We start from the raw sequence: 25,571 nt of genomic DNA on the forward strand, positions 1-25,571 counted from the left end.
TAAGATAATCATATTTACGTTGTTGTCATCAGTTAAACTGGACTATTTCTAAAAATGTGTGATTGGCATTATTAAGGCGTTCATCAGTAATCTGGCTAATGCAAAGGTTTAGTTTTCATTTCGTTTCTTGTTTTTCACCCAGAACGCTGTTACGGCTGGTTTCCTACCTGACCATGTTCCTTGAAGAATCCCATTCGAAAGTTTATCAAGATGTCAAAACAGAACACTATGTCTGAGATGACATTTAAAGATAACCAAATCTTGTGTGAGCTTTTGTGGATATCCTCAGAAAAGGCCATGTCCAAAGGGATGGCAAACAAGTTGAAAGATGTAAGGATGATCATGAACAGCAGGTATACATTTCTGCGAAAAAAAAAAAAGGCTTTGAAACACAAAATCTATTGTATGTTGCTTGGTTAGCTAATTCACTCAAAGTCCCACCGCATTCAATAATGTGCCGTTGTGTCACTCATCTTTTAGCACTGAAATAGCATCTGTAAAAGGTTTTTTCCTGTGATTGTGATTTATTCATGCCTTAAAAAGGCTGAAATGTAACATTTGTACTGTATACATAGATGCTTCATTTGACGTGTGAGCAGCGTGTGCTGGTGTTGCAGAAGCAGAGCTGAAACATCAGTGATGGTTATATACTGTATGTAGTATATGCACCATCCACATCTATGCCTCACATGAAGTTGTAAACAGAGACAGTTTCAAACAGCATTTTTTTAAACCGTCTTTGGTAAATATATGGAGAAAATACTCTACAATGGATTCAAGTATTGAAATTGCACACGGTTTATCTTAAAGCGTATATAAAAACACGATTATCGATTAATCGATTGTTCAAAAGAGGGAGTTTAACTCAAATTAAATTCCTTTATGATTTTGTTTTCACATTTTCCTTCATATGCAAAGATATTTCTAGTAACAAAAAGTCCAGGGCCCTTTTCCAGTGGAAGGAATGAATGCCTTTCATGATTTAACCTCCTCAAATAAGCATTAATACAAATGATTTGTACCCCGACCCCCAAAAACACAAGATTTTGGTTAAATGTGGTGGTGCATTATTAATAAAATGAGATTTTTCCGGTTACCTGGCCCGACTCCGCGGATGTATTATACAAGTCTCTTTGTCAGACGGTTCTTTGCATTTCAATGGCATCCTTCCTGTAAACAAGTTTCAGCGAAAGGTGAAAGACGATCTCTTCTGATGCTGGTCGTGAAGCGAAGTGTACAGTTGACCGTTGCTTCCGTTGTTTTTTAAATTGCATCGAGTGAATTTGAATGATGCAGATCATCGTCATATTCATGCCGCTCCACCAGCAGCGGCTCGCCCATAGAGGGCGCTGGGGTGCCGACCTCCATGCCAGTTTTTTATTTGTATTTAAAAAAAAAAATATTTTAATAATCTCTCATTTTGAAAAATAATCTGTGTTAATTACATGATATTAATGGTTTTACTCTAGAATGTGTTTAGAACTCTCCAGAATGATATTTGGATGTTGGTGTAGTAGTAGTAGCCAATAGGCTGTCTTCCCTGGGCTCCAGTTCGCTCAGCCCTACAGTGCTGGAATTTAAGCCAATGGTTCCCCGGTTGCTACGCAAAAAAGTTTATATTTCGCCAATCATCGTCGTGTAATTTTAAGGTTTAGGGGCTCTGAAAATATCGCCTGTAGTACCAAGATTAGTGATGGGCGATACCACATTTTTTTGATGCGATACGATACCGATATTTTTTCTTTAAATTTAAGCGATACTGATACCGATACCGATACTGCTATCATTTTTAAAGTGTATGAGAATTTTTCATTTTTATAATAGAATATAATTACAATTAAAGACAAATTACGACTTGTACTGGCCATTAATAACATATTTATTATAAAAGGTTAATTTAACAAAAAATTTAAATGTTTAAACCACATTCTTCCAAAAATTATGATGAAATAACGTAAATCCTAAAAACATTAACTGTGCATTTTTTCACTGTCATTTTAAACAGGCCATTTTTCTTGAACTGTTACACTTACTGTACAGAACTATTACTGAACTGTACTGAAGTTTCCTATCGCAAACTTTCATTTGTGTGCGCGCACAAACACACTTATTTTTATTTGCCTATTTGTACCAAGTGACAAGGGATTACACGTAATAGGTTAACTAATGACCAGCTCTTTGTACCTGGATACTTTTTGCCTCCCTGGAAAGTCTCCTGTAACGTCTTTTGTCGGACAGATGAAGACTGGGCAGAGGAAGACTGGGCACCGATGCCGTGAAATTTTGTGGTGCCTTTGAACTTGCTTTGCGTGGTCACGATGAGAGTGACGCATCAGAAAACCCTGGCATTTTCCTGGGTCTAATTGATCTTATGGCCTCAATCGACCGTGAGTTGGAGGTGCACCTGGAGAACGCCACTGTTTTTAAAGGCACTTCGAAGACCGTGCAAAATGAACTGTTAGACTGCGCATGTTGTCAGTTCTCAGAGACCGCATTCTGGAAGAGGTGAAACAGTCGGACTATATTGCCATTCAGGCAGACGAGACAACCGACATCTGCACTCATTGTCAGCTTGTGCTTGTGCTACGGTACATAGATGGCCACAACAACATTCAAGAACGTTTTTTTGAGTTTATCGCGCTTCCAAATGCGACCGCTGATACGATTGCCACTGCATTATTGGAAAGGCTGAGCACCATCCTTCCTGCGGGACAAGAGAGAAAATTAATTGCCCAGGCCTATGATGGTGCCGCAGTGATGAGGGGTGCTACAGGTGGAGTGCAGCGTATAGTGCAAGACGTCTACGGGAGTGCATACTACGTTCACTGTTATGCGCATCAGTTGAACCTCATTATGCAGCAGGCAACATCCCAAAGATCGGGCAGTTTTTTTCAGACATTGGTTCAAACGAACGGCAGTGCTGGATGAAGTGGTGGCACACAGACTTCCAGGTGCTTCAACAACGCGATGGAACTTCCACAGTCGTGCTGTTAACACAGTTTACGAGCACAAAGATGAACTGGTTAAGTGCTTCCAAACCATTCGAGACAGAGGAGACTTTGATGCCATATCGAAGAGAGAGGCCGGGGGTTGTATGAGAATGTTGGAAGATGAGGTTTTCTGTTTCATCCTGGCGTTATTCCACAAAATCATGCCACATGTAGACATGCTGTTTAACCATCTGCAGAAGAGGAACATAGACTCTGTCTTCATCGCAGGGATCACCCAGAGGTTCACTCACAGCATACAGGTGATCAGGTAGGCTATGATTTTGCATATTGGCTAAAAACATGCTTATGCAGCCTAAACAATAAAAACATAAATCCACATGGCTTAGCACAACAGAACCTATCATAAATATTACAATTTCGCCACCATGTTAGACTAGTGAATTTATTTGTGATGAATCTAGATAACATTGACTAGGCCCAACACAACAATAGCACATATTTTAAAACAGTTTTATTAAAATTATGTTTATATCTCCAGCAAGTTGGTTTCTGATACAGTAATTTCAGGGTGGACAGTGACTTGTGAAACTTATTTTGGATCAGGGACTCCGTTCCTTCTCTAGTTGAGGATGAGGAGTATAGGGGACCCGTACAGGAACCACCCCCGAAGAGACGGAGGGCAATGGGAGAAGAAACGCAACAGCATCTGGCAATAGAGGTAAGCAGTAACAGAAATTCTGTTTCTGTATTCTATAGCCTATATGTATTTGTGTTTGTTTGCACATTTTTGTATTCTGAATTGTCATTATTACACATATCTATCTACTTTTTTTCACATTTGTGATTTTATTAATTAGTGCTATATGGTGTGTATGTGTGAGTAAGCGAGAGAGAGAGTGATAGAGACCGCCAATAAAGCGAGTGAGTGAGTGAGTGATAGAGACCGCCAATAGAGCGAGCGAGTGAGTGATAGAGACCGCCAATAGAGCGAGCGAGTGAGTGATAGAGACCGCCAATAGAGCGAGCGAGCGAGCGAGCGAGTGAAAGCTAGTGTCTGTATTGTAATTAAAAAAACTTACTTGCTCATAACAAAATTGTAACTGCTATGAATATGCTGATTTTATTGTATTGTTGAACTGAGAAATGTGAAAACTTAATGTTTTCTGTGCTTACTCTTCTACAATTATGTCTAATTTCATAGGTGTGTGATACCATTATGAGCCATGCCAAGGAGAGGTTTTCTTTCACCAATCATCTCATCAGTGCCACTCTGTTGCAAGGAGACTTGTTCCCACAACACAGCAGAAAGTTCCCAGATTCAGCACTAGGAACCACGGTGGAAGCCTATCCCATGTTGGACAAAGCCAGACTTAAAACAGAACTGTCCCTTATCTATGAAAATGAGGACTTCCAGGGTTGCAGTGGTGCACTTGCTCTCTTTCAGGTTGTAATGGAAAATAACCTTCAAGACACATTCACTGAAACTGTAAGTCTTCTCAAGATCCTCATCACCACACCAATGACAACAGCAGAATCAGACAGGTGCTTCTCTACTTTAAAGAGGATCAAAACGTTCCTTAGGAACACTATGGCACAAGATCGCCTCAACGCTCTGGCTATACTCTCTATAGAGAAGAAACTCACACGGGACATTCCAGATTTCAACACAAGGGTCATTGAGAGATTTGCCACTCAGAAAGATAGACGAGCAAAGTTCCTGTACAAATAAGAGTTCTCCATCCCCTTCACTCACTCACCCCCCCCGCATTCACTCCATCTACCTCTCTCTCTCACACACACACACACACCCCCCCCGCATTCACTCCATCTACCTCTCTCTCTCTCACACACACACACACACACACACACACACACACACACACCCCCCCCCGCATTCACTCCATCTACCTCTCTCATACACAAATCTGTCACAGACACCATATCTTAGTCTCTCTCTACTCTTTACTCTCTCTTTCTCTCTCTCTCTCTCTCTCTCTCTCACACACACACACACACACACACACACTCACCCTCCATCTATCTCTCCAACTCACTCACTTTGAAAGACACACACACACACACGCTGTCATTCTCTTACTCACTCAGTCTCTCTCTCACTCACCACACCACATTTCACACACATTTGCCATTAAAATATTGATCTTAATAGTAATGTAACTATGCTTGCTTTGTTTTTTTTTGTTCACTTTTTCCTATCTGGACACTGAGCGATGTAACTTGTTCATTATCATTACCTGTGAGACTTGATTTCTACATGGCAGTTCAATTAATATTGTCTTTTTAGACCATTGGTATTGACTGGTTTGAGTTCTTTTATTGGTATAGGCAAGGGACATGGACTAAAATGCACCAGAATGCAGGAAATCACATCTATGAAATTAAAAAATTTCTGGGGGAGGATCCCCCCAGATGCCCACACACACACACAAACAGCCCCACCTAAAATATTTTTCACCAGCCGCCACTGGTTGAATGTTAAACTGTATATTACACTGCCAATATTTCTTTACCTTCCTGTACTTCATTCATCCACTCGTGTGCCATCATCTCCTGCAGATCCATTCTGCACACTGGGTTTTTCTTCAGGCACTTGGTGAGGAAATCACGGCACTCTGTGAAAGAATTTAAAAAAGATCATTAGTTAGGCGTCTCATGTTCTCTTCATGTGGCACATTAATGTTGTCATGTATGTTTCTCACCTCTGGATAAACTGGAGTCCAGGGGCCTCATTTATAAAGCTTGCGTACGCACAAAACGGGGCTGAAAACATGCGTACGCCAGTTCCTGCGCAAAAGGTGGGATTTATAAAGAAAAACTTGACGTGAAAATATACGCACATCCACGCAAACTGTGACCCATGCGTACGCACATTTTGAAGACTAAGCAGTTTGGCGACAATGATGGTGAGCTGAGGGATTGACGGTAGATTAATGAAATTAAACACATTGAACTTGAAAAGTTGCGCATATAGACCTATCCATATAACCATAAACATACTAATCACTTTCAACCCTCATTATGCGTCCTAATCATAAAACATGCATGTCCACAATTCCAATTTATATAAATAAATGGTAATAATCTATCAAATAAAAGTGCATCAATTTAATTTATTTTACTTTCATTTGCTAATGATCTAAGGGTGGGCGTATGGGTTTACCACTCATTGTCTGATTGCTATGACAGGTGTAAAGGCTTGAATGTGATCGCTGTAAACATAAATACTACGGTGAAACCCCATCTACGACATGATGGATGCGCTGGCATTGCTGGAGGACTATGCCAATGGCAGACTTAGGAGGGAAAGGTGTCACGGAATGGCTTTGGACAGAACCCAGATGCAGGCAGACGAAGGTTTAACAAAAAACTTTATTAAATAAAACACCCGCAATGGGGAAAAACAAGAACAAAAACACACTAGAAAACAAACACTAGAAACAAAACACTTCACAAAACCGAAACAGGAAACAGGGTAGTCCAACAAGACGAGAAACAGGGGATACTACCGTGAGCGTTGATACCAACATCAGACAAAGACATAAGACATATGATAAAGCTATAAGACATCCAGTGATCACAAACAGAAGACAATGCACCGACACTGAACAGAGGGAAACTAAGACTATATAAAGGGAGACACTAACGAGGAGTGATTACATGGGGAGAGTGGTGACAGCTGATGGGAATAAAACCCTAATTAAAGTGAAACACCAAACAGACGATGGGAATGAAACCCTTAGGAAATTACCAGAGATAGGAGGGTGGGGCTGAGAGACATAACAGGAAGACACGTGGCATCACGTAACAACATAAAGCCACATGTCTCCACACATAACACAACAGAAACCCGAAAGACGTAGCAATGTCATGACTCTGCCCAGGGAGCTTGAAAGCTCGAGACAGGAAGGACAGAGTCCTAACAGAAAGGGTGTTTAGAGACCGCGAAGATTTTCCAGCCCACGATGATGACTGACTAATAAGCCGATTTAGATTCCCTAGAGCCATGCTTTTGGATCTGTGTGCTGAATTGGGGCCAACATTACAAAGGCAAACTACACGAAACCGCGCCATCCCGGTACCATCACAAGTCCTGTCAGTTTTAGGATTTTTGGCAACCGGGATTTTTTTCATGCGCAAAGCTTGATTTGGAAACTTATAATTCTGTTAATTTGACATAAGTCTGGGATTTCACAGCCATCACTGAGCTCCTTATGCCTGCTGTTTTGAAAGGGATTATTAAAATGACAAATCGATACATAAAGTTTCCTTACACTATTCGGGAACAGGCCAATATCAAAAGGCCATTTGCAGCAATGTCCGGATTCCCAAATGTAATCGGTGCAATTGACTGCACTCATATTGCTATAAGATCTCCACATGAGAACGAGTACATTTATGTGAATCGAAACGTGCATTACATAAATGTGCAAGTTGTTCGTGACGCCAATACTATGGCTACCAAACAAAATAAATTTCCTTTCCTCCACCTCAGTCACAAGAACCTCTCTGTTTCTGTGTCTGTGAAATTTCTCTTTTTCCCCTTAGTTTCCATTGCTGCTATTATCACGCATACAGAACCTCTTGCTCATTAAGATGCACGGATTATAATTTAAGATGCACTGTTATAATTTATTAACAGGGCTCTCTGATCACAATATGACCATGGTTGTACGGAAACTCACTAAACACCGTTTACCCAAATTTACGAATGAAAGAAAATTAGGGTACTTGGGTATCCCCAAAAATAAATTGACACAAGTTAAAAATGATTTAGATAATTTGGACTGGAATAATGTTTTACAATCGAATGATTTGGAAAATTGTTGTAATTCCTTGATGGAAAACCTCATAAGTCTGATTGGGAAATATACTAAACAATTAAAATGCACGCAACGAAAAGCCTCCTTACCATGGCTGAATAATGACACTCGTCAGCTAATGAAAAAAAGAGACTATGCTTTGAAAAAATCGCTGCTTTCCAAAACAAATACAGACTTGCTCATCTTTAAAGGATTGAGAAATGCAGTAGTCAGAGAACTACGTAAAGCAAAGACAGCCTATTATATGCAATTGATTGAGGAATCAGAAGGAAATAGTGCATCCCTTTGGAAGCACCTCAATAGCCTTACTAAACTTAAGCCTAGTCAACAAAAAACAATAGATGAGTTGGAAGTGAATGGAGTTATCAGCACTCACAGTTCAGCTATTGCAAATGAATTTAATAATTTCTTTGTTCAGTCTGTGGAGGAGCTAGCTGGGACTTTTGAACCAGCAATCCTATCACAGACCACAAAGTCTGACCAATCAGATCTTTTCCAAATTAAAGAGGTTAGTCAGGAAAAAGTACATATAATTATTAATAAATTAAATAAATCGAAGGCAAAGGATGCATTTGGGTTGGATACTGCCTTTATTATAACTCACTGCTCTGCCTTGATCAAACCTGTAACCCACCTTGTAAACCTTTCCATCAGAGTGGGTAGATTCCCACAAAGTTGGAAACAAGCCATCATTACACCAATTTTCAAGGCTGGTGCAAAGAACCAAGCAAGCAACTATAGGCCAATCTCAATATTGCCAGCTCTATCCAAAATTTTAGAGAAAATTATTATAGAACAGCTAGTAGAACATCTTGAAGGTAACAAACTTATCAATTCTAAACAGTTTGGTTTCAGAGCAGGATATTCTACAGAAATGGCTAATTGCTACCTTACCGAGAATATTAAAAGTGGGTTGGACAAGGGTAATGTTGTGGGAGCTGTGTTCATAGACCTAAAAAAGGCCTTTGACACAGTGAACCACAACATACTCTTGCATAAACTTACCACCTTCAACTTCTCCGAGCATGCTATCAGCTGGTTTGCATCATATCTGGAGCATAGAGAGCAACGGGTTAGAATAAACACCGAACTCTCGACATCATTACAATCCACAACGGGTATTCCACAAGGCTCCATTTTGGGGCCTCTGCTCTTTAGTTTATATATAAATGACTTACCTACATGCTGTCAGTCAGCCAACTGCCAAATGTATGCTGACGATACAGTAATTTATGCTTCAGCTAGGACACCAACTGGAGTAGCAGAGACCCTGACCAAGGAAATGGAGGGTGTATCCCAGTGGCTTAAAGAAAATCATCTGACGCTTAACGTCAAAAAGACGGTATCTATGTGCTTCTCAATTAGAGGAAAAGCTAGATGTACTATTAAATTAGATCAAGAAGCCATAGAGGAAGTTAAGGAATTAAAATTTTTAGGTATTATTCTGGATTCCCAACTCAAATTTAATAAACACATTAACAAACTGTGTAAGACTGTCCGGACAAACCTGAATTGTTTTAAATTGATTAGGCATCATATCTCTGGCAAGGCAGCTTTGCTGTTTTTTCATGCTATGATACTTTCCCATTTATCTTATTGTGTTACTGTATGGGGCCAAGCATCCCAGACATCGGTCAAACCCATCATATCATTATATAAACAGGCACTGAAAATTATGGATCAGAAACCAATCATGTGGCATCACTGTTTGATTGTTCAGAAATATAAGCTTTTAAATTTTGTTAGTTTTATTAAGTTTTCTTTTCTTAAACTGATTTTTAAATGCACAAATAATTTAGCTCCAGCCATACTCTGTCCTTGTGTGACAAAAATAAACACAAGGAGAGTGGCCACTAGGAGAGCAGTGGGTGGCAACTGCATAGCAGAGGGTCGCAAAACTACTTTTGGCCAGTCAAGTTTTTCTGTAATAGGGACCCATTTTTGGAATGATTTACCAACGGAATTAAAAACAGAAACCGACCTGAAAACCTTTAATAGAAAAGTGAAACACTGGCTGAAAGAAAATCAAACATGTTGCCACTGAGGAATTCAGTTTGGAATGCTTTGTCTGTACCGTGTGACTAAGTGATGTGATGTTTTGCGCAATGTGGTTGTTATTTTGTAAAATGACAATGTTTGTGCTTATAATGTATTTGCTGTGTGAATGTGTCAATTTTTACACTATGTAGTTTTTTATAATTAATATATTTGGATTATGTTTTTAGAAAGGTCTGACCAGGGACTGGGGTTGCAAACTAGCCTATTGGCTAGAAACCTTTTATGCAACACATTTACACATGTTTTTATTGTTGTCTATGATAATTATGTATGTAATAATGTGCGCTGCATTGTCCCTGACAAATAAATGCTTACATTACATTACGGCCATTCATGAGGTGATTTGCATGTGCTATATATGGTTGAAAAGGGGCGGGTTGAGGGCGGGATGTCGATTTTTTTCACGTGCGCAAATTATCAGGTAGACTGTGATTTATAAAGTGAAAATTGCGTGCAGTTGTGCGTACGCACAGTTTTATAAATCTGATTTTTTTTTTGCGTACGCTATTTTTGGCTTTTGTGCGTACGTACACTTTTAGTAAGGTTCCTACGCACAGTTTTATAAATGAGGCCCCAGGTCTAGTGTCTTGGTCTTTTTCCCCTTCTTGGTTTTATAGGGCTCGTGCCCATGCATCATTTCATAGGCCAGTTTGCCAAGACACCAAACTGTTAATGTTTCTGCATCGAGTCTCTCGGCCTCCATGTGGCCGAGCTCGATGTCTCGACCTGTTAACATAGTTAAGAGATTTTCACAGTTTAGCCCGACAGCCAACAGTGAGATATCAGTCTCTTGTTGGATTAGAGAATATCTATTGGATATGTCATGGCACCCAACCCACAGTCAATTCCAACAGTGTTATCGTTGCAGCACTAAGCTTGGATGTGATGTACATGATGTTCAAAACTTTGTTTCACACTTACCCTTGAATGCGCGGATTTCTTCGAGGGAGGGGAGGAATTCCTTACGGCCAAAGAGGTTTAATTTGAGCAGCTTTGTCCTCTTACATTTACATTTACATTTATTCATTTGGCAGACGCTTTTATCCAAAGCGACTTACAAGTAGTTTTTTTATACAGTGGCACATTACTGCAGAGCAATCAGGGGTAAGGTGCCTTGCTCAAGGGCCCTTCAGTCATGACCTGCTGGCACTGAGATTAGAACCGGCAACCTTCTGATCACAAGCCCAACGCTCTAACCATTAGGCCACAACTGACCCCCTCTTGTCTATATAGAATTTTCTGGACCAGATCTGCTGGTGAAAAACGCTGTGGTCCAGGGTGTGTTTTACACCTTCAGCTGCCTGCTTTAATAAGAGACGTGCTTCCGCTTCATGCAGAAATCCCCCGCTGTTCTTTAGGTGTTTCTTCAAGCTCGTGGATGGATTTTCATACACCAGGATGATTTTCCTTTTCTCCTCGAACCAGCGATGCAACGGTTGAACGTGCTGTCACACACCATTTGTCACCAGTAGAGATCTCGTCTCGAGCGCTGCTAAGAACTGAAGAAGAGTCGAAGCTCAGCGCGTCTATATAAATGCCTCTGATGACGTCATAACGAAATGTAACAAGCGCGAGTCACGAGCTCTTAAAGAAACAGGGGTTGTTTTTTTTCATAGACGCTGTAAAACTAAGTGTTTATTTTTATGGTTTTCGAGTTATGATGTTTTAGTTCACGTTTGCTATTATGATGTGGAATTACTTTACCCGCACGAAGGCTTATGAAGCGCCAAACGGGTGACAGCTGGTAACTATGGTAACGTTGGTCGGCTAATAATATACTAGTTTATGGTAAATCCTTAGAGAGCAAAAATGTGTTTTATGTGCAATATATGTATCTACGATGAGTTTGGTTTCATAATGAGAAAACTCCGTTTTTAAATTAGTTATAAATCATGTTTTTCATTATTGTTGTGTTTTTATTGTGTTTTATTGTGTAGTTGGCTGAATTTCTTTAGTTATTATGGCTTAACAAACCAACTGCAGTTTGATTGATATTCATTGGAATGCACAATAATAAAAAAAAATTGTTTTACATTTGTGAATGAAACTCTTCATATATTAAACATATTTAGTTACATTTTTGTATTTTTAATTTTATGCATACGGTTCTCTCATATATGTTTCATGTAAATCTGCTTCTCAACAATATAATAAATAAATATAACAAATTGAAAATGTCTTTAAACACAGTTTGGATGTATGTTATCACTCCCGGACACAGATGGCTGTTAAACACATATTTGTTTTAATTTAACTCATTGGATTGAACTTGTACAGTGTGATTTCTTTACAACAGTTATTCACTAAATGGCTAAATTAAGCCCCTTTGTTACAGAACAAATAACTATAGATCACATTTATGGGCTTTTAATAAAAGTTCTCCATCAACACCATGGAAATAACAAAAATGACCCATCAGGCAATGCAAAGCGGTTCTCAAGTTTAAAGTGTTTCAAAAGCCATGTTGTATCTCAACAAATCCCTTTCTCAATGTTCAGGATCAAGCTATTGTACCATCGAACATGTGACGTAGTTACAATAAAGTGAAACCGTGTATTCTGTAAAAAAGGAAAATGATGGCACTTATTCATTCTGACCATTTAATGCTGTTCCAAAAACCACAAGTCCAAGAATCCAATAAAACATCATTACACAGATATCTGTGGATTACATCAGACAGAAAAGCAGTGTTCTCATTGTTGCCGTGTTGTGAATTATCCGTGTCGTGCCATATCGTGGCAGAAAAAGTTGTTGTTTCCGGTGCACAGAAGAGACCAGACATAGCGTGTGAGTTTAGAAACATTACGAGCGTCTCGCTAGTTTTTGAGGTTATTTCACAGAAGAGTGCAAAAGAGACACAAGTGCGTGTTCTGTACCAGCTTTACCTACAAACACTCATGACATGACAATCAAAACACACAGAATCTGATTCATCACTGATTTTCACAATCTATACTCAATATCACTGTTCTGTCATCAAATCACAAAGAAATAACTCCGATGGAAGCTGAGATGTGCATGAACTGAGAGCAACTCCTAGATTCAGATTGGCCCACATTAGACTCTTTTCTTCAAAGTCATCTTGTCTCCTGATGAAAGTGTTATCTCTGTCCGTCTCTTATCTCATTCAACACTAGACAAACTCATTCCTGTCTCAAACTCTCACAGCAGATATTATAAAGCCTCGGGCGAGAAGTCCTGAGGTTCACCATGTTCAACGGCGAACAGACTTGGCATGTCACTCCTGAAAAGGTAAAGCAAAAGTTTAAACCAGTAGATGTTTCCTATCAAATGAGAAATATCTACTGCGGAGGAGAACCCATCCCACACAGGACATCTGAACAAGATAAAGGCTAAAAGATTACATTTGATTATTGAAGTCAAAGGCTATGGACCAGAATTCCTACCTGTAGTCATATCGGCACGCTAAAAGACCTGCACCCTGCCATTACCATCACTATAATCATTTATACTGTTCACTTCACCGTGCTTCAAATAACACTGTACATGAAGTACATCAGCAACTTTAAAACTGTTACTTGAGTCCTTTTCCCATAAAGGCATATTCACTTTCCTCGTGTTGGATACGTCATACTACGCTGACTTACAATCTGACAGTCTCACAGCAATAAATCCTGAAATGCTCTCTGATGGTCATGATAATAGTGTTGTTTACAGTCAAAGAAACGCATTTAATTTACAATCGTGCATCATCCACAATACTTCTGCGGGAGAAAAGAATCCAAAATGCAACTAAATCCACTAAAAGAGGTCAACAAATCAATATCCTCTCAGAGCCGTGTGTGTGTTTGGATCAATGGGTCACATCTGTTCTCTAAATATGATGGATGAACAAACAGAATGACTGAACACAAACATGAGCTGCATTTCTCCTTCAATCCACAATCATTTTGATGACGTGTTATCACTAAAGATCAAAGGTCATTCCACTTAAAGAGATGAAGTTGCTTTTAATAGAACAAGTTTTTCTTTACCGTTTTGAAATATACTTTATTATTAAAAACGCAAAGCCCCCTCCAACCAAAAAACAGCTTCTTCATTCCTATAGAGCATTTCACAAGACGTAAACAACACTAGTACCAAAGCACTTCCTGTTTCCGTTGTTTAGTTGTTTTATTTCACATACAGATCATTAAGTCGTATACCGTATACAATTTGATTCAGTTTTCTGTAAAACAAAAACATATTTACATAATTTCTTTTGGGGTGTTTTTCCTCAGGTTTCATGACATTGAGTCTATTTTCAGAATTGTCCTGTGTCGTGTGTGTGTGTGTGTGTGTGTGTGTGTGTTGACTTGGTTATAGATGGTGATAGATGTGAACACATGGTTAGGAAACATGTAATGTGTTCTGACACAAAGAACAAGAGAACCAAAGTCTAACACACACAATCATATAGATACACATGACAAACCTTACCTTAAAATAATATATCTTAAAATATACCAGAGCCATTGATTTGTTACAAGATGCACACTTGAAAAGTTTTTGTAAAACAGTCTAGATTGAACGAAGGCTATTCCCAATATGAGATAAATTTTGGGGGGAACTGTGTCCAGTGTTTTGTCCATTAGGGGCTTCTAAAACAAAATGATAAAACAGTCAGTTCTGGTCCTTTGTTCTGATTGGCTGAGCAGAGTGTTATGAGCTGTTATAAAATATCCAGATTAATAAGTGCTGGCTGCATTACATAGCCTAAATATCACTTATCTACTTTATTTCATGAAACCTTGCTAAGCATATGGAATAACCGCTTGTTTGCAATAAGCCCTAAGAAGCAGTGGGCTACAAGTGTATTTATAACAGCTAAGAGTGTTTTAGGCCCTGTTAAAAAAACAGGTGGAAGATGTGAGGCTTTAGTTAACTGGAGAGAATCGCTGGTTTGGTACTAAAAAACTTTATTAATAAATATGATCATCAATTATTGTGTTATTAATAGAAACCCCTACAATAACCGCCTGCACCTGCAGAGTGTTGCTAAGGCGTTGCTAAGGTGTTCTGGGAGGATGTTATCTGACCCGGGTCATACTAAAGTCTCTGCAATCGGCTAAGTATCTGTAATGTCTCTTATAATGGCCACTTTCAGTTTAACCAGACACTAAACACACTTTCAGCTCGCTGTAGCTACTGGGCATGCGCAAAGGCTCGTAAAGCCCACCTTGCTCCATTCACACCACTTTGGTTATTCTGACCTATTTATCACGTGATCATCGGCCGGTACAAAGCAAAGACCGCATCGATGATCTGTCCAAACAACCGAAGGCTTCACAAACCTCTCTCCTCCTCAACAAGCCTCGTGATTCGGTTCATTTGCTGACATCTAGTGAGTTTTCACGGAATCACACGAGTGTTTTGGTTCCACTGATCGTCCTTGTTCCCCTCGAAGTCATTATTTACTCACCGTCATGTCGTCCAAACCCCAAAGTCTGCGCTTTTACAACGTCTTAAAGATCAACATCCATTTGTCATTGAAGAATCGTAAAAGTAGTTCACGTCATGTTACTTTTGACGTTAAGCGATGAAGCTCAAATTGGTCGCGCATGCGCATATTCAAACATGGCGCCGAAAATCACGTGACCGACGCCATTGACGTTTCTTCCGACATCAAAATAAAGGTTAAAGAAAATAAAGCGTTTAAAGTTAAGTTAAAAAATTCAATACAGACAAACAAAAATAATAATAACAATTTATAATGTTTGTGTCACCAGTATCGAGTACATAACAGAAGAATTGGATGAGCATGTTTATGAGCCTTTGCTATTTCGCCGAATTTACCTAATAAGTATTTACATGTTTTATGTATTTAGTTTTATAAACTATGTTTTTTATTCAAACATATTTAATGACACATTCAAATCTAAACGTATAATTAAACAATTAGATACATTATGAATGATCAAATAATTGATTTAATAATTAAGGTAAAATGTAAACCTTTAACTTTGTTCATTCGTGAGATCTGTGGGTTGTTTGTTGGTATTTTCATGAGTTTAATGGATGATGTATTAATATTCTTCAAACGCATTTCCATTAATGACCGGTGGATGGAGCTCTTCGTTTATATAAAGGATCCATATAATAGCGTTGAGTTTAAAAGCATATCAATGATCGACACCAGAATATAATAACATTCAACACCAAACAATAAACATCATTGAAACACTTTCTGACTCATACAAAGTGATATCAATGTGATTCCACAGGCATTATGGCTTTAATGTAAAGAGCAGACAGCAGGAGGCGGAGAAAGTGACACATGGAACAGAAGAGCAGAGATGAATCCAACATGAGGTCTTGTACATCCACCGAGATGATTTACTCTTGGACAAACATACTTATGTTCATCATCATCTTTCAACATGTTAAGAGATGTGATTCTTCAGGTCAGATGAATTTATTGCTGTTTTATATCATTTGTTTTTCTTATGTCCATTCTGCTTAAAAAATACTCATTTTAGTTCTTTTGTTCAAACACTCAAGTTGCTTTTCTTCAAACATTGTTTGTATTAATGTTTACATTCACACTAAATATGTAAAGCACCAGGACTAGCGATGTAAAGCATTATTTATGTTACATATTTCGATGATGTTCTTGTAGATGACATCACTGTGCCGAACATCATCAAACTTCGGGCTTTGGACATGTGGAGACTGGAGATGAAGACGAGTGAAGAACATAGAAATCAGACGTATGAAATACAAGTTGGTCGCACAAAAAACATGGAAACTATCGACAGAGTGAGTTTAACCGTCCCACTGCCTCCTGACACAGAGTTTTGTGTTTTTATTCGTATGGACAGTAATGATTTTCTGTGCATTGACAGATGTCATTGAATGCTGTTGCTGACACAGTGATCTGGACGTCACAGATACCGCTGAACTGCACAGATCATTCTGTGAGAATAAGACGCATCTCTGATAACTCAACACTTGGATCCTGGAGCGCATGGAAAACTCACTATGGTGGGGAATTTAAAATCAGTTTTCTGTGCTGATAATAATGTGGGTCACATCCCAGCTGAAAAAAATGTTCACAGTGAGAGCTGTATTGGTTTTAAAGTAAGCTTTAATGGTATCTGGGGGTCTCTACTGGTAGTGTGTTGTGTTCTATTGGTGGGATTTTATTGGGTGGATGAGAACCTATTGAACACCATTGAATCCTACAGGAATAAAACACATATTACATTAAGAAATGTTGTTCTGGTTTTAATGGTAAACAACTGATGGTTCATAATGGTGTTTGAAATGGAATCCGTGTTAACTACATTTGATATGTTTTTGTATATATTGTATATAAATAATATATTTTTAGTATTATTAATACGCTTAAAAAAAGGTTGGGTTGTTTCAAACCGAGTTTGGGTCAAATACAGACATTTTCAATGTTCATTTTCTAATCTCTCTCACGTACCTTCTCTGGATCGGATCTGCCCGCTGCTACAAGATCTGTAGATTCTCTTCCACCAACACCTGACCGATCAGTTCTGACTTCAATCTCTTTTTTACTCTTTAAAACAAAAACAATAATACTTCTGTCTTTTCTCTGTATACTGTGGTAGGCGAGACCAGCTTTTATATTGCACTTGTGCTTTTTGTTTTCCTTATTTTGTTCCAATTGCTTCCGTTGTTTACCCGTCTGTAAGTCGCTTTGGATAAAAGCGTCGGCTAAATGTAAATGTCCATAAACCATATTTTACCCAAAGGGTTCAAACAAACCAGACTTTTTTAGCACTAAACCATATTTGACTTCTGATGTAACGTTGTAGGATATGAACTTCTTCTTTTTGTCATTAACATGGTTCATGTCTGTTGTGAGCCTCTCAACTGTCAGGGATGAATAAGCTTTTTTTGTCGACCCGCCTCACACAAAACTAAGCTGGTTGTCTTTTTAGATTGTTAGAATCACACAATGATCCCGTGAGCTATAAGATACACCTTGAGTTCCTAACAGGCCTATTGAGAGTCAGTTTAGTAAAACTTCAATAGTAAATAGTTACTATTGAGCTCAGTTTGAGACATTATTGAGATCTCTTCTGATGGAGACATTTGTGAGATTTTCTCAGGAGAAATAAATGAGACACAGATGAGTTTTAAGCAACATTTTCCATTTGCTTTCCATTAAATCCCATTCACGTCTATGAGAAAGAATTGAGATATTAAAAAGATGTGATGAGTTCATGTCTGTGGTTTATTCTACAGTAGTTCTTTTCAATTGGCTTGTGTTGTAGGGGATGAGAACTTGTCTCGAGATGTCAAGATGTATCCAAAGCACCAGGTGCTGAAAGAAGGATCCACTTTGCTGTTCTGCTGTGTTTATTCAGAAGATGCTCACATCACGGATATCTTGTTCAACAAAACCCAATACAAAGTCATCAACATAAGCTCACGGGTCAAAGCCATTCGAGTGGAAAACATCAACGCCACAAACCTGTACGGTGTCAGTTTTAACTGCAGTAAAGAGAGTTCTGGAGTCGCTTTGAACTTTGTCACCTGTAAGTACCTTTTTAAATAAATCATATAAAAATGATATTATTCCTCGTAAACGCCTAAATATATGTAGACACTTTAACAACTAACCATTACCTTTACAGTAAGAAAGGTTTTGTCTTCATTTTGAAAAGTTTGTCTCTTGTTTTATTACTCTCATGAACTGTATTGCTGAAAACGTGTGCAGGTCCTTTTTTTAATAACTGGTTTAATATTTTCTTATCTAATGCAACAGCATTCATGCGTTTTGAAGTGTCACTGAATGTGCAGTAACTTTTGTGCTCACTGCATTTACGAAGCACTTCACTTGATTTTTATTTCCTTCTTTAGTCCCTCCTGAGAAACCTCATCGTATTCGATGTGAGACCACAGACATGAGAAACATCACCTGCACATGGAAAGTACGCAGAGCTCCAAACCTCGGCGGAAGCCACAAAAGGAAGTACAGATTACTTATCAGGTGACTCAGATTTCATCACGGTTCAGAAAAACACATTCTAGCAAAGACGAAACGCACCCTGATCCAGTTATCTGTTGTTTTTCATCATGATAGATATGAATCATTTAAAGAGCGTGCAAGGCTGTAAAATGAATCATTTCGAGTTAGTCTTTTACATGTATGCACTTGGCAAACGCTTTTACCTAAAGTGACGACTGAGTAAGTTATATATTCATCAGTACGTGTGTGAATCAACCCCACAACCTTAATGCTGCTCGAGCTTCAGTCCAATAATGGTTATTATCTATGACTTTGTTTTTGTGAACAGGGACTCTGAGGTTGTCACGTGTAGTCTGGAGAACAGTCATCTTCTGGTCTCCTGCAGTTTTCCAGTCATCCAACAGCAGGTCACTTACAGCATCACTTTATGTGTCACAAACAGTTTGGGGCGAGAGAGTGAACACTACATATTCAACATCACTGACACAGCTGAATATGATTTTAACTTCATCCAAACTGTTCATGATCCGGCACTGATATTGTTATAAATTCATGAAATGTGGATATTGTGATACACATCGGACCGGGGACGTGTTTGTATTTCCTTCAGTTTCTATGAGACTGTTTTTAGTAGAAAGCCGATCATTTGTTAAACCCACGTCTGTCAGCTATCCGCCTACACTTCTGTAACATGTGTATGTAGGATAATATACGCACACTTTATACACTTTATACAAAGTCAACTGACCCATAACAGGGGACGGTTGCAACATTCATTAATATGTAATAAAAGTATTGTATTACATCATTTTGATATTTCTTTATTTTATTTGTGAACAAACAGGGTCTTTAAAAAGTGAAACTGGCAAAATATTTTAAATAAAAGAACAAGATACTGAAATACTTGTGAACTCTGTTGTTTGTTCATGTGTGAAAAGTTCCATTGACTCTATAAAGTAAAGAGTAACAAACCATGAGCATCATACACCAGCTCATTCCTGACCGGAGGAATAAACCGTGCAGCAACCGTCCCTTGTCTTTTACATCACATTTACATTTATGCATTTGGCAGACGCTTTTATCCAAAGCCACTTACATTGCACGATACTATACATGTGTTTCTGAGGACGTGCAATCCCTGGGATGAACCCATGACCTTTAGCACCATGCTCTGACCTCTGAGATACAGGAAAGTCTCCCCTACATACACAATATAATACTAGTCACAGTCACAGTGTATGTAAAATGTAAAAGAATGATGTTTGCACAGCTTTTCTCAGTTGAATGAATCTCCAGGAACATATTTAGCTTGATAGTTTGAAAGAACGCAGGTTTCTATTCATATGAGAAGTATCAAAGGTATCCAAAAATATAATTTATAAATATAAATGTGTTCCAGTTTTTCCATTCCCTGAGCGTTCTGAAGTGACGGCCGGTGTGTTGGATGCTGTGATGGACTTACAGTTGAACGGAAGCTTTAAAGGTCTCTCCATTACTTGTCAGATTGAAGTGGAGCCAGGAGGGATGACACAGGTAAAACATCTCATCGTGTGTTGACCGTCATATCATTCTCATCAAAATTACGACAGGAAGCAGTTTCCTGTTCGGCTGAGCGTGTGAAACCTCTTGTGAAAACCAAACCTCAGAGCAAAAATGAACCTTTTTCCCCCCGTTTGTTTTGTACGTCTCTAGTAACGTCCAGTGTCAGCGGTCCAATGATGTTTTTTTTTGTTCTGTACCAACAGGAGTTACAGATGAAAGGTTCAGATTCGCTTCAGCATTTCACATTCGAGATACAGAAACTGCAGCCCAGCGTGAGATACACCGCTAGGGGTCGCTGCGCCACACAGGACAATGACTGGGGCCGATGGACACCTTCCAGAGCCTTTCTTACAGGTAGAAGTCATGAAGCACTGTTACTGAGGTCTGTAAAAATACACTGCGGTCACAATTCAATACAATATATAATCCTAGAGTCACAATATGATAGAAACACACCACTTATAAGAATTGTAAGATGCCCTGTAGAGACAAATATGAATGGAATTGACATTCAAACGACCAAAACATTATAAACACATTTGAAAAAGCAGAAATAAAAACATTATTAACACTGAGTCTCTATCATTTATAATATTGACTCGGCATTACTTTTATTACTGTTCATAAACTGATAAAAACCACTGATGTGTTAACTTACACCGAACGACCCAAACAATATCCCAGAATGTGAAACCTTGACCCGACCTCCGACATGATGACCTCATCGCTTCAAGAACCAGCGCTGTATGTTTTACACAAGCATGTAAATCTAGTTTCTGGAAAGGGCCTTTGGTGACGGTGGACGTGTGGAGGAAAATCAGAAACGGGCCGGTTCGCACCGTCACACTTCTCTGGCGCACTGTATGTTTCTGTTTCTTCACCTTTGAACCCAACATACACTGACAGTATCACGCACTCAACTTCATGTTTCTCAGGTCAAAAGCCATCCAGATGTGTCTATTGAGGCCTATGAGGTTTGTGAAAACCACACAGATCCACAGAGCGATAAGTGCATCAATGTCACACAGACACGTGTGGATTTACCCGTTGATGTCCACGTGTGTGACCTCACAGTGAGGGCGGTCTCTCAGACGGGTTTATCTGTACCATCACAGATAACTATTCCTTCATCGTATACAGGTAAACATACGTTTCTTTCTTTACGTTATCATACAGCGTTTCAGGTACAATCTGTAGTTCATTTTGTGCATCCCAAACATGCTGTTCCTGCAGAGGCTGTGATGAATGAGAAGAGGATTGTGGGTAACGCAGAGGGATTTCAGCTCTACTGGACGAGGAGATCGGCCTCCACCTGCGACTACACCGTAGAGTGGTGCATGCTGGGAGTCGCTTGCTCCTTACAGTGGAGAAAAGTCCCGGTTAACCAGACTTACTTATCACTCGAAGCAGGTTAGATGTGTTTTCATGTGATGTCTCATAGTACACATCCGTACGAACACCATCACGACACAAGTCACAACACAATCTCAACATTCTGTCAACGTCTACAGACATTTTTGTACCGTAAAATGACCGTAAATCTTTTGATTCTTCAAACTGTCTCCACCAAACTTGGCACCATCCATCTGCCCTTTCTAACTTTTGTTTTCTACCTGAGGCTTGTTTTTAGACTCCAATATACATTTGAAATCCTTTAAGGTTTTTGTCTTTCCTCTGCCGCCATCAAATCTAAATTGTCCTTATTTAAACTTCACGCAAGAAAGACAAAATAAAAGTTTGGCATCACAACTACAAGTCATTGAAATCACATGTTAAATGTTTATTAATTTCCATGATTGTTCAAGATGACTGTACAATAAGATTGTTTTTCTAGAGTATTTCAGACCCGGTGTTAGATACGCTTTTACTGTCTACTGGTGTAACGCAGAAGGACACAGACCTCACGAGAAACTCATCGGATACTTGGAAGAACAAAGTAAGAAACACACACATCCTCCTTTTCCTGTTCAGCACATTGTGTTAAGAAATGTCACTGAAACATTGCTCAACATGTGCGACCTCAGAGAAGCTTTTTATTTGGTCGCCAGAGAAAGTTCAGAGGTGTAAAACGAATGAAATCTGGATTTGGGTAAATCTGATGAGAAATGTTTGAGTTCATATTGAGATATTCAATAATAATGACTTTGGGTTACAGAGTTGACAAATCCTTGTTGACATCTCTTCTCAAACTCTAATGACAGAAATAAACGAGAGATTAATCTGTGATTTGTCTTTTTTACGGGTGAAGAGCCCACGCAGGGCCCCACACTGGACCCTCATCCAAGCGTAACGTGGTCTTCTGTGACTCTAAGATGGAGTTTCAATGAGGACGACCCGACTCACACTGCATTCATCACAGGATATGAGATTACAGTACATGATGAGTTAGATGGTGATATTTCCCGGAGTAAGTGTTCAAAATGACTCAACCAGTTTCTGTTATGTTCTTAGCTTTATAAACTGATCTATTATATATAGAAACTTTATAGGTAAGATTGATGCAACTGTGCTGTCAAAGTTGTTATATTACTGTTTTGTGTTATCGCAGGTTCTCACAGACAGATGATAAATAAACCCCACAGTAAATCTTTTACATTCAGTGATCTTAAGGAAGACCGGTCGTACACGTTTCATCTGTCTGCGTGTTCATCGGCGGGCTGTGGACCAGAGACCTCCACCACCATCACAACCAGAACAAACTGTGAGCTTAACCCCTGTAGAAAAATCACATTCAATCTGATGAACTGGTTTCAGATGAACACTTAAAGATTCTGTCTGGGTTTAAAATGTTTATAATGGTGACAGACTATATTGAGTTTTAAACTACACCGTTCATCTCAAGTCTCGTGTGACACGAGACAAACTACATTAACAATTATCACCTGCATCATTCCGCAGATATAAAGCCCAAAATCATATTAACATTGCAATTCCACCAAAATAACTGCTTATTTGATTTCTTTTCCGACCATTTTATTTTTTGGAGAATTATTATGAAATATTATAAAATAAACAATAAAAACCAAACTGAGCAAACCATGCATTGCGCCAAAAAAGTTTTCAAAGAGCGAGTTGATCTGTTTGGTGAGAGCACAGAACATGTTATGGAGATTTATAAAGGGAGGTGTCATCACCATATAAGCTTTATTGGAGCCGTTTCCTAATGCAAATGAACGTGAACGAGCACGGTGCTTAAAGTCCCCGTGAACCAGAAGTTGAGATCCTTTTACTTCCGTATGTTGACATTTTTGTCACAAGAAACAAGAAAAATAGTGTCTGCGTCTTTTATCTTTCTCTGCGATTTCATTGGATGTTTAAAACCCGCCTTTGCATTTGGAAATGGCAGCAGATTGACAGTGGAAGGGGAGGAGTTAACGGATGCTCCACCCAAGCAGTCTAACATACGTCATTTAAGATGAATAGTCACTACAGGACGGAAGTGCATTTTTATATTTTAACTAAAGATGATGAATTTTAAAAGAGAATGACCCACATTGATAAACCTTTTACTATAAAAGCTGCAATATTTTGTGGAAAATTGAAATTGTCATTTTTTATTTCACTGGGACTTAAAGAACATGTGGGATTTATCATCAATGATTCATTACGGGTGTGCGTAAGAACCACGCAAGCAAATTTGATAAATACAGTTTTTTTTGTACGTAGGCACATTGTAATTTTCATTCGTAGGACAAAATATAAAACCTTTTCTACTCACTGTTGATAAATGAGACTCCTGGTTTAGTGTAAATATGTCTATATTTGTGTGATAATTCTTCTGTCAACAGATTATCTGCTGTCAGCTAAGATTTTAGTTTCGCTCCTGGTGTTGGTCGGCTGTTGCATTTGTCTGTGTTATTGCCAGAAAAAGTGAGTCTTCTAATATATTTAAAGAACATCATTTGAATATCATCACATGTCCTGCGATTGAATGCAGCACTTACTATTGTTTTCTTCTCTTCATCATGTTGACGTTTCAATGTTTCATCTTTTCCAGACTGCGAGAAATTCATGAAGAATTCAGATTTCTGCACATAAAAGCGCTGGACCTGGATGAAGATCTTTATGACGTAATTCATTACTATAAACATATTTTAATGTAACTCATGCTTGTTATTTCTAAGCTTCAATGTCACTGTTGCCATGTTGTTGTTTTTTTCAAGGCGAGTGAAAAGATCCGTACATTCAGTATAGAGGAGTGTCATTGGTGTGATGTTGAGGTTTTAGACGCCCATCACAGCACCATGATACAGAACACACGGCTGACCGACACTGAGGATCTGAATCATCTGTTCATTTCTCATAAAGTCACAGTAGCGCCGTTCCTAACGTCCTCCCACCAGCTCACTACAGGAATATGGGACAGTCAGAACACAGATCTCACAAACTTCACTTATGTGTCTTCTGAACAGCAGGATTTATCTGATAAGATGTTTGAGACGGATGAAAAAGTGCAGGAGGCCAAGAACTCTGTGTTTATAAGTGATTACGTCACATCTCAAGCATTCTGAAACATTTATAATGTGATCACTTCAACCAGAGCTGTACAAACCTTTCATAAAGTTCAATCTGAGGTAATGAAATAATCACATTATAACATTTGCTTTAGAAGAAGAATTTATTGTTTGTTTACTTAAAGTATTTTTATGACATTATAGGTGGTAGTTTTGAACAAATATATCAATATACTAAACTACATAAACAGATTGAATTAACAGCACTAGTTTAACATGTAAAGCAGCCCAACACATGTGTAATGCCATCAGATGTTCAGTAAGATCCTCGTGATATCTGCCACTGCGCTGCATGTTTCTGTGAGGTGCCTCATATACTCCATTCATTCTGCAAAGCTTTATGAAATCTTCAATCTAACAATAACGTTATCTTTGTTTTTCTAAACGTGTTTTTAAACATTCTCAATGTGCATAAAGAGTATACTCATATATTTCTATCAGTTCATTTATTTATAGAGCACACGACTGACCAAAGTCAGTCTAGACCTCAGACTAAAAAACAGCAATAAAAGCAAATACAATAAAAAAACTGAAAATCAACATCCTTAATGGTGGGCCAGATCGAATAAATACGTTTTTAGACGTGATATGAAAATGAAAAAAGAGGGGGTCACTCTGACCTCTAGTGTCCCAAAGCATAGGGCCAGCTACAGAAGATGCTCAGTCTCCTCTGCATTTAAGTCTGGACTGGGGGACCGTAAGGAGATTCAAGTTCCTG

At 38.7% G+C, this 25,571-nt stretch overlaps 2 protein-coding genes across 2 annotated transcripts; both read left to right on the top strand.

The window, feature by feature from the left end:
- The first annotated feature begins 15,931 nt into the window (after window positions 1-15,931).
- LOC306905501 (leukemia inhibitory factor receptor-like) lies at window positions 15,932-21,200 on the top strand. The gene is made up of 8 exons (XM_079476156.1): window positions 15,932-16,254; window positions 16,470-16,609; window positions 16,696-16,834; window positions 18,100-18,363; window positions 18,689-18,818; window positions 19,126-19,285; window positions 20,197-20,330; window positions 20,543-21,200. The coding sequence occupies exons 1-7, from the start codon at window positions 16,128-16,130 to the stop codon at window positions 20,224-20,226; spliced, it is 990 nt and encodes a 329-aa protein (XP_079332282.1). The 5' UTR covers window positions 15,932-16,127; the 3' UTR covers window positions 20,227-20,330; window positions 20,543-21,200.
- LOC306891080 (leukemia inhibitory factor receptor-like) lies at window positions 20,322-25,281 on the top strand (the record flags this gene model as incomplete). Its single annotated transcript, XM_079451088.1, has 11 exons — window positions 20,322-20,330; window positions 20,543-20,693; window positions 21,124-21,200; window positions 21,275-21,479; window positions 21,573-21,749; window positions 22,174-22,275; window positions 22,588-22,746; window positions 22,888-23,040; window positions 24,128-24,209; window positions 24,337-24,409; window positions 24,503-25,281. The coding sequence occupies 11 exons, from the start codon at window positions 20,322-20,324 to the stop codon at window positions 24,848-24,850; spliced, it is 1,536 nt and encodes a 511-aa protein (XP_079307214.1). The 3' UTR covers window positions 24,851-25,281.
- Window positions 25,282-25,571: the final 290 nt, after the last annotated feature.

Source organism: Barbatula barbatula, assembly GCF_947034865.1.
Source record: "Barbatula barbatula genome assembly, chromosome: 2".
In the NCBI taxonomy this organism is placed as follows: domain Eukaryota; kingdom Metazoa; phylum Chordata; class Actinopteri; order Cypriniformes; family Nemacheilidae; genus Barbatula; species Barbatula barbatula.